General features: G+C 39.6%; 1 protein-coding gene across 3 annotated transcripts in view; it reads right to left on the bottom strand.

Moving 5' to 3' along the window:
* Setx (Senataxin) overlaps window positions 1-14,861 on the bottom strand; it is a 491,296-nt gene that overhangs the window by 174,666 nt on the left and 301,769 nt on the right. For all 3 annotated transcript variants that reach the window (XM_067147633.2, XM_067147634.2, XM_067147635.2), the window contains exon 11: window positions 7,771-7,870. In XM_067147633.2, coding sequence (XP_067003734.2) covers window positions 7,771-7,870 — 100 coding nt within the window. The remainder of the gene's footprint in view (window positions 1-7,770; window positions 7,871-14,861) is intronic.

The following is a 14,861-nucleotide window of genomic DNA, read 5'->3' as shown; positions in this document are numbered from 1 at the left end:
CATCAGCATTCTACTATCAAGTAATTCAAGATAAGAAAATTGAATAACAATTGTAAATATAATCAGAAATCTTCTAATTATCTACAACAGAAGTCAAAGCGACAAGGGAAACGAAAAATTGAGAGCTTTATGACTATGAGGTAGCACCATGCAAATATCAGCTGTCGTCTCACTGTGTCTTGCCATGGCCGACTTAATGAGTATGGGATACATACAGGGTGTCCCAGGAGGAATGGTGTGAACTATTCAAGAACATGACAGGAACAATCATTTGAAGCAAAAATTTTCATATGGATACATCCCTTATTCCAAATAGTTTCTGTGATAGAACACATTTAATGTATATTAGTTTTTGGGCTAGTGGAGTGCACGTATGTCTCTTACCCACTCAACCCTTTGACGTTTTATTCTAGCTCAACCTACCTCGTTGCTTTCTACCTATTTGTTCAGGATGTCTTTCTGCCATTAAACTAGCCTGTTGAATGTGCAGTTGCCAGAGGCCTGTTCCACGAACAAACTTTGCAGCTTTTCACTTTTCAGTTCATATTTTGTTCCACCATCACTTTTCACATTGTTTTGCAAAGTGAAAAGTTAGGGATCTTTTCACTTTTCAAGCCTGTTATGTTCCTCCATTGGTACAGAAATGCAAAGTGCAAATAAATGAAGTGAAAAGTTTCCAGAAATCTTGCAAAGAGACGATTCCCTTTTCAGTTGTCAATTAACAAGTATCTACACTAGTTCCTCGGTGTAGAATTTGGTTTAGTGATATCATGTTAAAACAAGAACTTTTGTTATCATTAAGTGAGGACAGTGATGAAGAAATTCAACAAGAGAACATAAAGACGGGATTACTTTTCATAATCTCACGACGACGGAACATTCACGAGTGTTTTATGTTACCCCAATACATGCTGACTATATTCTAGAAATGATTGGTCATTTATTGAAACCTGCCACAAAAATAAGTCAATCCCTTTCCGAAAAAGAACAAATTCTTACATGCTTACATTAGTTAGGAAATGGTGCCTAACTGCACGGTGTAGCAGCAATGCATGGGACATCAAAACTGACTATTTTCAGAACTGTTAATAAAGTTGTAGATGCTAATAGGCTAGTCAAAATCGACAATAAATTAACGAAACATGATGTATCTCTGATTTTTTTAGAATGTTGTTAGGACCCATTAAGGCTACGTATACCCAAGTTTGCAACTCTCAAAACATTGTGGAAAAATTTTTACACATGAAAAACCGCAAAATTTTTGGACTTGTTTCAGATTCTGCTCTATATCTCCTAACCCACGCATTTTTTGGCAAGTGCTACTCTATACGTTTTTAAGAGCATTAAATTTGTGACAAATTAAGCCCAACCGGATCTCTGTATGTCAGTTGGATTTCCGAATTACGGCACTTTGAATATAGGCCAGTTTTTACACAAAAATTGTAAATTTTAGTTTTATCCCTTCTTTGGACCAAAACTGCGTCGAAACCATTGATCCTACGAGTAGAACTTGTAGAATATAATGTGCAGGCAATTCAATTAGCTTTAAAATTAAATGCAGAGCAGGGTCTGTAAGCCTCGTAGTTCTCTCAAAATCTCAAAAAGAAACCATAGGAGGTAAAATCGCATTTTTCCATAAATGTTCCATAACCTTTCCTATCTTTTGTATTTTGGTTTGGTAATGAGGAAGAAGGCATATGATCATTAAATGTAAAAAAACAAAAAACAGTGAAATGTATTTTAATATAAACACAATCAATCAATCAATCAATCAATCAATCAATCAATCAATCAATCAATCAATCAATCAATCAATCAATCAATCAATCAATCAAATTATTGTTTTTGATGGCCCTGGGCCATCACTTTCATTGCTCTCTTCAACAGGTAGGTACTCCTGCATTGGTGGATCGTCAGGGTTGTCTTGAGGCTTGTCATTGTCGTCCTCTTCAATGATGATAAGGGCAGCATTCTGGCACGTTTCCCCAGAGCAGGTAGCACACATCACAGAACTCTGAGCCCTGCTTTCAGGCGAGAGCAACCACCTCTCCACCCCTTATTGCATTTGCAAGAGAGGAGTTTTACGAGCTCGGCAGGGGCAGGAGCTTGCCAACTGGTAATGGGGATGAGTCCAGCCAAGGTCAAATCCCAGCCACAGTCGGTGACCCCTTTCTCCACCCCCAACCATTTTGCATTTGGTGGTATGTGTGGTAGTGGTGATACAACTCAGCCTTTGTGGTTGGGGGAAAATGGACCAGATTCGCTTTGGCGTTGGCTGCTGTCTTCACAAAAGTACGGAAGCGTACATCTTTCGTTTCATCTCCTCCACATAGGGCAACTAGGCACTTATCACCGGCTGCTGCGACTTGTTGGTGTGTGGCATCTGTCTGGAGGGGAACTCTTGCTTGGTCCACTAGGGCTTGATTTTGTTTGAAGTGGCCCCACATTTTCATCTTCCTCTGCCCTGCCAGAAGAGGACAGAGGTGGTGTCACACCCAGTAAATGCATGGATGAAAAGTTCAAATCCAGGTGGTAGCTCCACTTCCCATTGGTTGAATGAGCTGGTGGAGAATTGGACGTAACCTGCCTCACCTCTGCCACTTTTCTGGAAGTATACATTCGTTTTAGTGGATCCTTGACCGCAGAGGAGCATGAGCAAATCCACATGCTCTCCAAAGAGCATTGGAGGTACTTTTTTGCAGAGCAGTCACGACAATATCGCAGTCTGCGTCTTCTTTTTATATTTTTGTCTCAATCCCTTCAAGAGCAAAAGCAGAACAGAGATGCTCAATGAGATGAACCTTGTTTTTGTCATTCGAGAGCATGTTCTCTTAGGGGACTGCGATGATGGTTGATGAGTCAAACACAATTTCCACTGATGCTGCATAATACCTTCGTGATCACTCTGCAAATTTGGTGCTCTTTTGGTGCCATCCTCAGGATACCCATCAAAGACTACACACACAAAAAAAGAAGTGGTTAAATACATAGCTTATGTAACTTGCTGCGATAGCCCGTACCGAATCATTCCGATGCCACATGAATTTATGGACGAGGTATCCTCCATCGACGGCAGCAAATGTTTTTGCCTGCACACTGACGTTCTCTGTGGGTTGAGTGAAGGCAGCGTATAAAGCTGATTTTGTGCCTTTACGCATCCCTTCGTCAGAAAATAGGGCCACTGGATATGGAGCGAGATCGTATGTGAAGTGGGCCTTCAACTGTAGGTCTGACTGCTTCATGATACACATGCGCTGGAAGATGGTGAGAAGTAATACCAACATAAATGGTCCTTTATTGCATATTATAAATTTTACAGCTAACTCATTCCTGGTTGCCAGCATTTCGCCCCCGTGTGCTAGGCTGGGCTCATCAGTTGGTACCTACCACACCTACCTGGAAAATTTATAATATGCAATGAAGGACCATTTATATTGGTATTATAAATTTACTCATTCAGAACAAATATTCCAGATTGCCTATGGGAATCAACATCTATATCAGACGGCAAGTAGTTCGACATCGACTCTCTTCTTGTGGATTTTGTGGATCTCGATAGAGATGGTAGGTGTTGCCGAAGTCTGTAAAGAAAACATTCACAAATAAATTGAACACAATCGTACATATTGAAATACGAGCTACTCACAGGAGAAACAAAACCTGTACAGTGAGCTCGGAGATAAGAAACCGGATAGTGTAGCGTGAAAGAGGGGATGAAGACAAAGAGGCCCTGAGCAGGTCCCTACGATGCGAAAGATGGTTGGAAGAGTGGAACCAACTGCCTACGCACAACAAAGAACCGCTACAATCCTCAAGGGTTAGGGCGCTTGCCACTCTACAATTTTTTGCACACATTAGTTTGTTGACTAATAATATTAGTACCTACCAATAATTTATTCAACTTACACACCTCCTGTATGATAACACGTTTTGCATTTTAAATCTCGCTTCATGCAATAAAAAAGTGGGTACATTTCTGGAAAAATACAATTTAATTTTTACGGTTTTTGTTTTAAGATTTTGAGAGAACTACGAGGCTTACAGACCCCGCTCTGCACTTAATTTAAAGCTAATGAAATTGCCTACAAATTATATTCTACAAGTTCTACTCGAAGGGTCAATGGTTTCGACGCAATTTCGGTCCAAAGATGGTCTAAAACTAAAATTTAGAATTTTTGGAAAAACGGGCCTATTTTCAAAAGTGCCGTAATTCGGTAACCAGCTGACCTACAAAGCTCCGGTTGGGCTTAATTTGTCACAAATTTAATGCTCTTAAAAATGTATACAGCAGCTTTTGACAAAAAATGCATGAATTAGGAGACATAGAGCAGAATCTAAAACAAGTCCAAAAATGTTGCAGTTTTTCATGAGTAAAAATTTTTCCACAACTTTTTGAGAGTTGCAAACTTGGGTATACAGAGCCCTAATGGGTCCAAACCAACATACTAAAAAATCAGAGATACATCATGTTTTGCGAATTTAGCAATTTTTTGTGTAGATTTTGACTGGTCTATAAAGTAAATGTAATATAGTATGTTGGCCTGATAATCCACATAATATAGCAATGGAATTTCTAATGACGGGCGGCTTTCCTTGTGTGTGGATGTGTTGACAGTTCTTTCGTTAATGTTGATGCTCCTACTGGGCACAAAGAGGTTTATGTTGATAGACATGGGGATCATTCTCTCAATATTATGGTGATTAGTGGTGCAGACTTGACTTTCTACAGTGCTAATAATACCTGGTCGGGCGGTGTGCACGATTCCTGGGTCCTAAGATACACTACAATATGTAGACACTTTGACTAAGGCTGGAGGCCATTTCCAGGAACAGCTGTATTAGCTGACGGTGCCTATGAACTAAAAGAGTGGCTAATACTCCCTCTTAAAAGAAAACCTGATGATGCTGTTGAACACTGATAAAAAGGCACAAAAATCGGCACGACGTATTGTTGAGTAAAGTATTGTAATTATGAAAGAACGTTCCCCCTGCTTAAACCACTAAAGATTATGTCCAATAAAAGCAGGAAAGGTGGTCTTAGCCTGTACAGCATTGCACAATATTGCACGTAAGGTTGGAAGAGAGAATGAAGGAGAGTTACTTACTTTAATAGATGAAAATGAAAACGCCAATCCTGAAAATGATGAGACACCTGATTTAGACACCGTTGCTAAACTCAATTCGTTGTTGAGATATTTTGCTAATTGAACTGAACAATAACAACTGTTTCTACACTATTTACACGTATTTTTATTTACTGGCTATATTTCAATGAGCTAAAGAAAAGAAAACAAGTTAATTAGTAAATAACATTAATAACACATCAATTTTTTATGGTTCATGGTGTGAATTACTGGAGTCATGTCCTAGTTCGTTAACCACCAGCAATGGCTGAGTGGCCTAGTAAGTGGTCGTGAAATTCGGGATACCAGCTGCTATGGAATGCGAGTGGGCACCTCGGACATATTCTGATTCAGGTCCTCCTTGTGCTCAGGCGGCTAGGACTATGCAATCCACTGGTGGTTCCTAGCCCATTAGAGAAGAGATCCTCAATGTGTAAGTAAGGGTAGCATCCTGCTTCACATAATTTTTCACTGAACACGCTCAGAACATTTTAAGCAAGCCTCGGACCTATAGGAGCAACAGAGTCCCACTCTGATTTGACAGGTGGGGGATTCCTTGGAAACAACTTGGCGAATGAAATGGAATTAAATGGGGAGCTATCAATATTAATGAGACTTACGGAAGAAAGAAAGAAACAAAGTAGAACTGGCTGAGTCAGCAAAGAGGATATGTCTGGATGTGTTTACGAGTTAATGACATTCGGGTAAGGGGAGATAATGAGGAAGAGATTATGAAGTGTACTTGATGGATGTTAAAAAGCGAAGGGCAGAGTGTGGGGTAGGACTGTTCATGAGGAATACTATTGCATGTGACATAGTTTCTCTTAGGTGAGTAAACGAGCAAATAATGTGGGTAGATTTGGTGGTTGGAGGAATTTGTGTATTCACCATGTGAGGGTACAGATGAGGATGAAGTTGACAAGTTTTATGATATTGCAGTCAGGGTCAACAACAAGGATAATATAGTGCTAATGGGCGATTTCAATATGAGAGTTGGAAATTGAACTGAAGGATACGAAAGGGTGATTGGTAAATGTGGGGAAGATATGGAAGCTAATAGGAATGGGAAGCGTTTGCTGGACTTCTGTGCTAGTATGGGATTAGCAGTTACAAATCGATTTTTCAAGCATAAGGCTATTTACCGCTACACATGGGAGGGTAGGGGCACCAGATCCATAACAGACTATATCATAACCGATTTTGAATTTGGGAAGTCTGTCAGAAATGTGAAGATATTCTGGGGACTTTTTGATGATACAGACCACTATCTGATAGTGAATCAGTCTTCACCATTTTAGCGTAAACAATGACATTATTTCCATCTATAACCATCAGATAGAACACATCGCTGAGTTTCAGGAAGGGCATCTAACAAAGTTTGATTATGGATGTATCGTTGCAGGTATTTCCATGATTTAGACAAGGTGGAATTATGCATGTTTGGTTCTTTCTCAAAAATATCTCTCATTTACTTAGGTCACCGAGACTGCATTGTTCTACATAGGAGGCCTGTAGTGGTATCTCAACGGTGCACTAGCCACTAGAATTGTGGAAAGGTACGGCAATCCAACTGATGAGCCTACTGCCAAACTGGGGCTAAATGCTGGTAATTTCACAATTGAAAAAGCCTAAAGAGCTAGACCTCTCTAAAGAACCCGAGAAACAAGGAAATGCCATTTGGTCCTTGTTTCAATGACGGTGAAATCCTGACATTCACCTCCCCGCGGTAGAGAGGGGGCAACGACTGCATATAAAAATAATATTTTATATGCAGGCGGCTAACGAATGAAGGGACAGATTATCTCCTGGTATAAGGAGATCCCCTATACCAAGTGCCAACAGTCTCTTGGAGAGTGGATGAGCGGGTATGGGTAATCGCACTCTATTGTCCTGGGGACAAGAAATTGTTCCCAAAGGTGGAGGAACCAGTTTGGTCAACGGCATTAGGATGCAGAAGGCAACGGGAAATCACTGCATTAAAGATCCTGAGAGATATTCCAGTAAATCCACATGGCATGGCTGCAACGTCAAGATTGGAGCTGGCCGTGTGGATCATCTACCTCCGTTTGGAAACGACGGCTTAAGAAGAAGAAAGAGCTAGAATGTTTTTAATATTTGCAGTCAATAAAATTAAATTATGGTTTACGTCCGGATGTCACAAAATATTTTATACCAAAGTTTTTAAACATGACAGCTTTATGACCAAAAATAAATAAAAAATCCCTAAATCCTTGCCCATGCAAAGACACAAAATCGAGGCACTCAACATCTATATTCATTCTACGACAGGGCAAAGAAGAAATAAATTATATAAACAATTTTGCTATAATTGTCAATTTCCGTATGTATCCTGATGCTGATTGACTGATGTTTTAGTTTATGGAGCTGAAGATACATGGCAACAGTCAATGCATTCCAACTTTTGTGACAATGAGCAACACATGCAAGACCAATAAAAATTGTATTTAAACTAGTGCTAACAGAATAAGAAAATATCTAACATCTATTTCTGGCTTCTATCATGAAGTAAAATGTCAGTTATAAAGCTCTGTTTTTAAATCAGTGACTCATTGTGTTAGTTTAGTTAATAGGGTCGTACAAACACTTATTATTTAAGGAAGATATAGACATTCATATACCTGCTTACCTGGGGGTCCTTGAATCAAACCTATCTTTGGTGACGACTTCAAGCACATTGCAGCAGATTGCAACACAGCCTTTTTCTGACTTTCATTCAAGGATATTTCCTACAAGGAAAAATGAAAATATAGAGGCATGGTAACAATAAAACATCATTTGAAATCTAGATTACATTAGACCTTCTATAGAAGTTAAACTACAAACCATAATTAACAATATAACACAGCTTCTAATTCAGCACATAGTCAACCGATTTTGTACGTCACTGATCTGACCAGGGTCACTCCTAGGTATTTAAGGTTACTGCAGTATTGGAGAATCTCATATCTGAAACTGATTGTAGGATTGTAATCTGCATGTTTGTTCTGCAAATGGAAAGTTGATACAACAGTTTTTTGAGGATTCAGTCCAAGAGAATTATGTTTGAAGTATTCATCTAATATCTTCAGATCTGATGTTGCTTTAGCTTCAGAGAAGCTTTGATCCCAGGCTATCAAGGCAATATCATCAGCATAAATAAATTTCTTGGACTTGGTATTTGGAAGATCGTATGTGTACACATTAAAGAGGTGTGGAGCCAGCACAGATCCCTGAGAGAGCCCATCATTTATTTTGTGCACCCTACTTGTAGTGTTTTCTGAAAATACTTCAAAATACCTATTGTTCAGCATATTACTATTAGAGTGGTTAGTTTCTGAGTTTTGAGCCAAATAGTATCATAAGCAGCAGTTAGATCTAAGAAGACACCCATGCTTATTAACTTCTTCTCAAACCCATTTTCAATATGAACTGCTACTGCTAGCACCAGTTACTCACATCCTCTTCCTGGTCTAAATCCAGCTTGCTCTATAGGGACAACCTTGCTGATGGCTGATGAGATTCTATTGTGAATCAGTCTCTCTAGCAGTTTGTGACACTACGGAGTACAATAGATTCTATTGTGAATCAGTCTCTCTAGCAGTTTGAATGTGACACTACGGAGTGCAATGGGGCAGTAGTTTTCAACTTTTGAAGGGTCTTTGTTTGGCTTTAGTATAGCAATGATCTTGGTTATCTTGAATAGTGGAGGCAGATAACCTGTTTCTACAATGTTGGAAAAGAAGATGTTCAACCATATGACAATAGCTGGACCACAGTGTAATAGAAATTCAGGGTAAATGCCATCAACACCTGCTGCCTTTCCGGGTTTCATGCACTTCGTAGCTTCTATATACTCTTCTAGTTGAAGTGGGGCAGAGTACTCGGATGATTGTGGAACTGACCTTTTTCTTTTATTCAATTGTTGTCTGACTTCCCTTATGATATGTTTTTCCTTTCTTGACTTGGAAGTGGTAGTGATCAGGTTTTTGGCCTTATCATCTATGTTACACTTTTGTTCAATGGTATTTTTTTTTCTGTATCAGTTCCTGGACGAAACTATCTTTACATCAATCTCTTTTCAGACCAAGTTTGCTTTATGGAATGGAAAGCTGGGTGGACTCAGGATTATCTTATTCATAAGTTAGAAGTAACAGACATGAAATTAGCGAGAATGATTGCTGGTACAAAAGGTGGGAATAATGGCAGGAGGGTACTCGGAATGAGGAGATAAAGGCTAATTTGCGAATGAACTTGATGGATGAAGCTGTACACATAAACCGGCTTCGGTGGTGGGGACATGTGAGGTGAATGGAGGTTACCTAGGAAGATGATAAACTCTGTTATGGAGGGTAAGAGAAGTAGAGGGAGACCAAGACGATGAAGGTTAGACTCAGTTTCTAACGAAAGAACTAAATGAGGCCACAGCACTAGTTGCAAATAGAGGATTGTGGCAACATTTAGTAAATTCACAGAGGCTTGCAGACTGAACGCTGAAATGCATAACGGTCTATAATGATGTATGTATGTTATAGCGTTATATGTTTTAGTTAGTGTTTTCGACAAATTGAAAAACTTTAATGTTACCCCTAGCATTCTCACAAAGTACCTCTGCAAGCAGCCTTCATGAAGCAGTGGAAGTGCACACGTGACTTCATTCGACAACTTGACTTGCCTACCACGGTCTGTATGATCAGCCACGATTTCTAACCCTACACTCCACATAGACCAACCTTTGCACACAATTTGTACTGAGGTACTCATACCTTTCAACTGACATTAAACATTTGGATGACAATGAAGCCTTCTGTTATGTAAACATGACATGCTATTTCCATAATAACCCAACCCCTCCCACTGTGCATTTATTACAGATCATAAGAGATACTCTAAAAATTAGACAGTTGCATTTATACTTGAAATCATAATCTCCTTACAATGAATTTTCCAGAAAAGATAGTATTTCATTATTCTTCTATATAAATAAAATCGTAACGATCACGTGTCTGTACATTGATTATTTGGATGAAATTTCCGTACAGTTATCCATTTCAGGTGTAATAATGACCATCTGCATCATTTTTAGCTTTGGTGTATGTTTGTTTGTTTGTTTGTTTGTCGGTGTGTCTGTTCTATAACTTGAAAACTACTGGATATATTTCAACCAAACTTCATATTTAGAATCTTCCAGTCCTTGGGTAGGTTTAAGTGCAAATATTGTTTCTAAATCCCTGAACTGAGTGGGGATTTTTACAAAACCGAAACCCTGATTTTGCACTCCCTCAAAGTATACACAACCGAACTTAATGGAAATATACCTGCCTTAATGAAAATTAATTTCTAAACGTGCATCATTTCAATAACAGGATTAATAAGGGAGATATCATTAATGGACCGTTTTTTGCTACAAGTCCTACCGGACTTAACGCAAGAACGGGTGCGTGTAAAGCGTATTTCTTACAACTTGAAAACTAATGAAGATATTTGAACCAAACTTTATATACAGCATCCATCTATCCAAGGGTAGTTTTCTTTGGTGTCAGTTTGTTTGTTCGTTTGTTTGTTTGTCTGTCTTTCTATAACTTGAAACCTACTGGATATATTCCCACCAAACTTCATATTTAGAATCCACCTGCCCTTGGGTAGGTTTTAGGGCAAATATTGTTTCTCAATCCCTGAACTGATTGGGGGTTTATACGAAACCGAAACTGTGATTTTGCACTCCCTCAAAATATACACAACCAAAATTAATGAAAATCTACCTGCCTTAATGGAAATTAATTTCTAAAACTTTTTTTTTCTTATGTGCATCATTTCGATACCAGGATTAATAAGGGAGATATCATTAACGGACCGTTTTTTGGTACAAGTCCCACCGGACCTAATGCAAGACCGGGTGCACGTAAAGTGTATTTCTTACAACTTGAAAACTACTGCAGATATTTGAACCAAACTTTATATTTAGCATCCACCTGTCCAGGGGTAGGTTTTAAGGTCAATACCATTTCAAATTTCCGGAATGGACTGGGGTTTTATAGGAGACAGAAATGGTGATGTTACTCTCCCAAAATATATAAAGTACAAGACCAACCTGACTGGAAATCGATCAATACTTTTGGAAATCCAATTCTAATTTCTTTTTCACATATGCATTTTTCATCAGGAGAATTAATAAGGGAGATAACATGTGGTGTTGTGTTGTTTGAGTCATCAGTCCATAGACTGGTTTGATGCAGCCCTCCATGCCACCATATCCTGTGCTAACCTTTTCATTTCTACGTAACTATTCCATCCTACATCTGCTCTAATCTGCTTGTCATATTCATACCTTGGTCTACCCCTACCATTCTTACCCCCTACACTTCCTTCAAAAACCAACTGAAGAAGTCGTGGATGTCTTAAGATGTGTCTAAAGACGGGAATTTGCCTATTTGCCTATTTTATTCCTGTGTTCAGAAACGTAGGCTTTTGAGATATAAATCCGTTTCGGGGTCCTTTAAGCTAGATTTCGTTGGTTCTATTGTGCCTATAAATGCCTATTTCAGGGGTTTGTGCCTATTTTGAGTATATTTGCTTATTTGATGCCTTTTTAATCTATTTTAAAGAGGCCGATTTTCTTCCAGTGCATTATATTGTAACTGATGTTCTCGACAGAATTATCTTCTCATTTCTCAAGATCTGTTTACCTCACAAACAAAAACGGGAATTCTCAGAAGTCAACAGAAATAGTTCTTGGTAAATTTCCATCAGGAGAAACAAGGAACAATTTGACCTCGAAGCCTTCAATCCCTCGAACCTTTTAATACATATGCGAGAGCCAATCAAAGTCGAACTACGTTGCATAACCCATATCTCATATACCCCCTCCTCGATGTGAACTATTGTACGAGTACGCTTTACCTTCAGAACGTGCTGTGATTTATTGTGAAGAAGAAGTGTGTCTCTGGCAATACCCAAAGAAAAATCACCGGGCAAGTTGGCTGTGCGCTTAGGGGCGCGCAGCTGTGAGCTTGCATGCGGGAGATTGTGGGTTCGAGCCCCACTGTCGGCAGGCCTGACGATGGTTTTCTGTGGTTTCCCATTTTCACACCAGGAAAATGCTGGGGATGTGACTTAATTAAGGCCACAGTCGCTTCCTTCTCACTCCTAGGCCTTTCCCATCCCACTGTCACCATAGGACCTATCTGTGTCGGGGTGACGCAAAAAGAAACACTGCAATTGCAAAGAAAAGGCTGAAGCGGGGGATCACAGGGAATCCCAATTTCACTACGACGGACTGCCAAGCTTGCTGTAAGGAGGTAAGTCCATTTATTCCTTTTAACTTTTTTTTGACTGAACTACGATCGCATTTCATTGTAACATTTATAGGCCTATTAAATTACATATTGTGGAAAGTTGTCTTGTTGCATTGCTATATTAGTTGTGAACTTTCAATAATTTATATTGCTAAAATTTAAATAATCATTTAATTACTGAACGAGGAGGTAGAACCCCGGTGGTCTCTTGTCACAGAGTGGATGGAAATTAAAAATCAGTATTTTGAACTCTGATTCATTCCTTGTGAAAATAGAGATTTACAACTGAAATATTTTCTTTCTTTCTTTATTAATCTGTTTACCTTCCAGGGTAGATTTTTCCCTCGGACTCAGTGAAGAATCCCACCTCTACTGTCTCAACAGCAGTGTCCTGGAGCGTGAGACTTTGGGTGGGGTATACAAATGGCGAGGAGGACTAATACCTCACCCAGACAGACTCACTTTCTATGCTGAACAGAGGCCTTGTGAAGACATGGGAAGATTGGAAATGGACAGGCAAAGAAGAGGGAATGAAGTGGCCGCGCCTTAAGTTATCGTAGGTAACATCCCGGCATTTTTCTGGAGAAGGGGGAAACCATGGAAAACCACTTCGAGGTTGGCTGAGGTGGGGTTCGAACTCACCTCTACTCAGCTGACCTCCCAAGGCTGAGTGGACCCCGTTCCAGCCCTCGTACCACTTTTCAAATTTCGTGGCAGAGCCAGGATTCGAACCTGGGCCTCTATGTGTGGCACCTAATCACACTAACTATTACACCCCAGAAGTGAACTACAACTGTCATTTAATTTTTTTAAATTGTGAGTAACTTTCACCACCACTATGCGTAGGCTCTAGTGAACTCAATTACGCTTCCGCTAAGCCTTCACGAAACATAGGATAAAGATCGAATGTGGTGCCGCTAGGACGATATATACAGGATGGCACGGCTTGGACGATGTCACAGCGTGTTTTACAAGGCTGCAAAGACTTATCTTTACAGGGTCAGGCTAGTGAAAAGACCATTGGTCTGGATTGGAGAGGTCCGGTTTGTAACCGTTGTGCTGAGGGGGCAAGCAAAGAGTGTCTGCGGTGCGTAAGCTCTACCATCCCATCTAGAGCCTTGCTAACTTGTGACAAAAAAGTAAGGTTAATGGCGAAACAACAGTTTCAAATCACACGGTTTTCTAATTTTCAACGAGGGTGGCAGCCTTCTGGGCACACAAGATGCAGGATCTACTGCAGGCAACAGAAAATAGTCTTCATGACAGCTGACCCGGCTGACTATGCCCGGCGAATAGCAACATATAAAATGTTCACAAATCTGAGATTTATAGTGCCACCGATTTAATTCTTCTATATAAGTAAGAATACTGCTAGGGGCAACTTGGTGAGTCCCTGGCAAATATATAGGAAGGATCTCTCCTCTACACTACTCAGGTATTGTTTCACGTCATTTTTATTATTTTTTCACCCGGTGAACTTGACGGGAAACTGCCAGATTATGGTTGAACATTTTTGAGGGCATTTTTCCATGTAAATTATGATTTCTCTTGTTCCTACTTTAAAGTTTTGTACTTCTAGAAACATCACCTCTAATAAATTTTTCTTTCTTTTTATGAAACAATTGCATGATTATACTAAGCATTATTTGATATAGATGTTGATTCCTATAGGGAATCTGAAATATTTGTTCCGAATGAGTAAATTTATAATACCAATATAAATGGTCCGTTATTGGACATTATAAATTTTCCAGCTAACTCATTCTTGTTGCCAGCGTTTCGCCCCCATGTGCTAGGCTGGGCTCATCAGTTGGTACCTAGCACACCTACCAAGACGCTGGATAGTGCATACCATGGAGGCCACTGCGTACGCTGGCAACAAGAATGAATTAGCAGGAAAATTTATAATGTCCAATAACAGACCATTTATATTGGTATTCTAAGCATTATTGCCAATTAGCCACCCTGTAGAAATTTAAGATTTAGGAATGTTTTAATTTAAGTCATTTTTAGTATTTTTCAGATCAAATGTGAAAAGATACCATAGAGATCAACGTAGAAATACTGTGATGCATTTGACACGAGTACAGAAAGCTGCGTCATCGCAGCTTCCCTACCTGTCTACTGTGAGCAGCGACCAACAACAATTTTCTATAGACCTGTGCACTAAAATGGCGGGAGCTAATTCCCCTGCATAAAATGGAGCATCTTCAAACTTCAGTGAGCAACCACCGAGTTTGGAGAAGAGTGGCTTTTTCCTGGTGGGGTCATTTAGAGTTGTGGAAGAAGTCAGGAGAAGTTTTGACTGAACCTCTGGGAAGGTAGCCGCTGTCAACAAAAAGTTCCATGAGAGTCCTGCAGCAGAATCCATGTTGGAAAGTGACGGTAGAAGTAGTCTGGGTGATACGGGGTGAAGTAGATGAAGCAGTTGAACTAAAACCAGATG

The sequence above is a fragment of the Anabrus simplex genome, chromosome 5 (assembly GCF_040414725.1).
Source record: "Anabrus simplex isolate iqAnaSimp1 chromosome 5, ASM4041472v1, whole genome shotgun sequence".
Classification (NCBI taxonomy): domain Eukaryota; kingdom Metazoa; phylum Arthropoda; class Insecta; order Orthoptera; family Tettigoniidae; genus Anabrus; species Anabrus simplex.
This window is presented reverse-complemented; position numbering and strand designations above follow the sequence as displayed.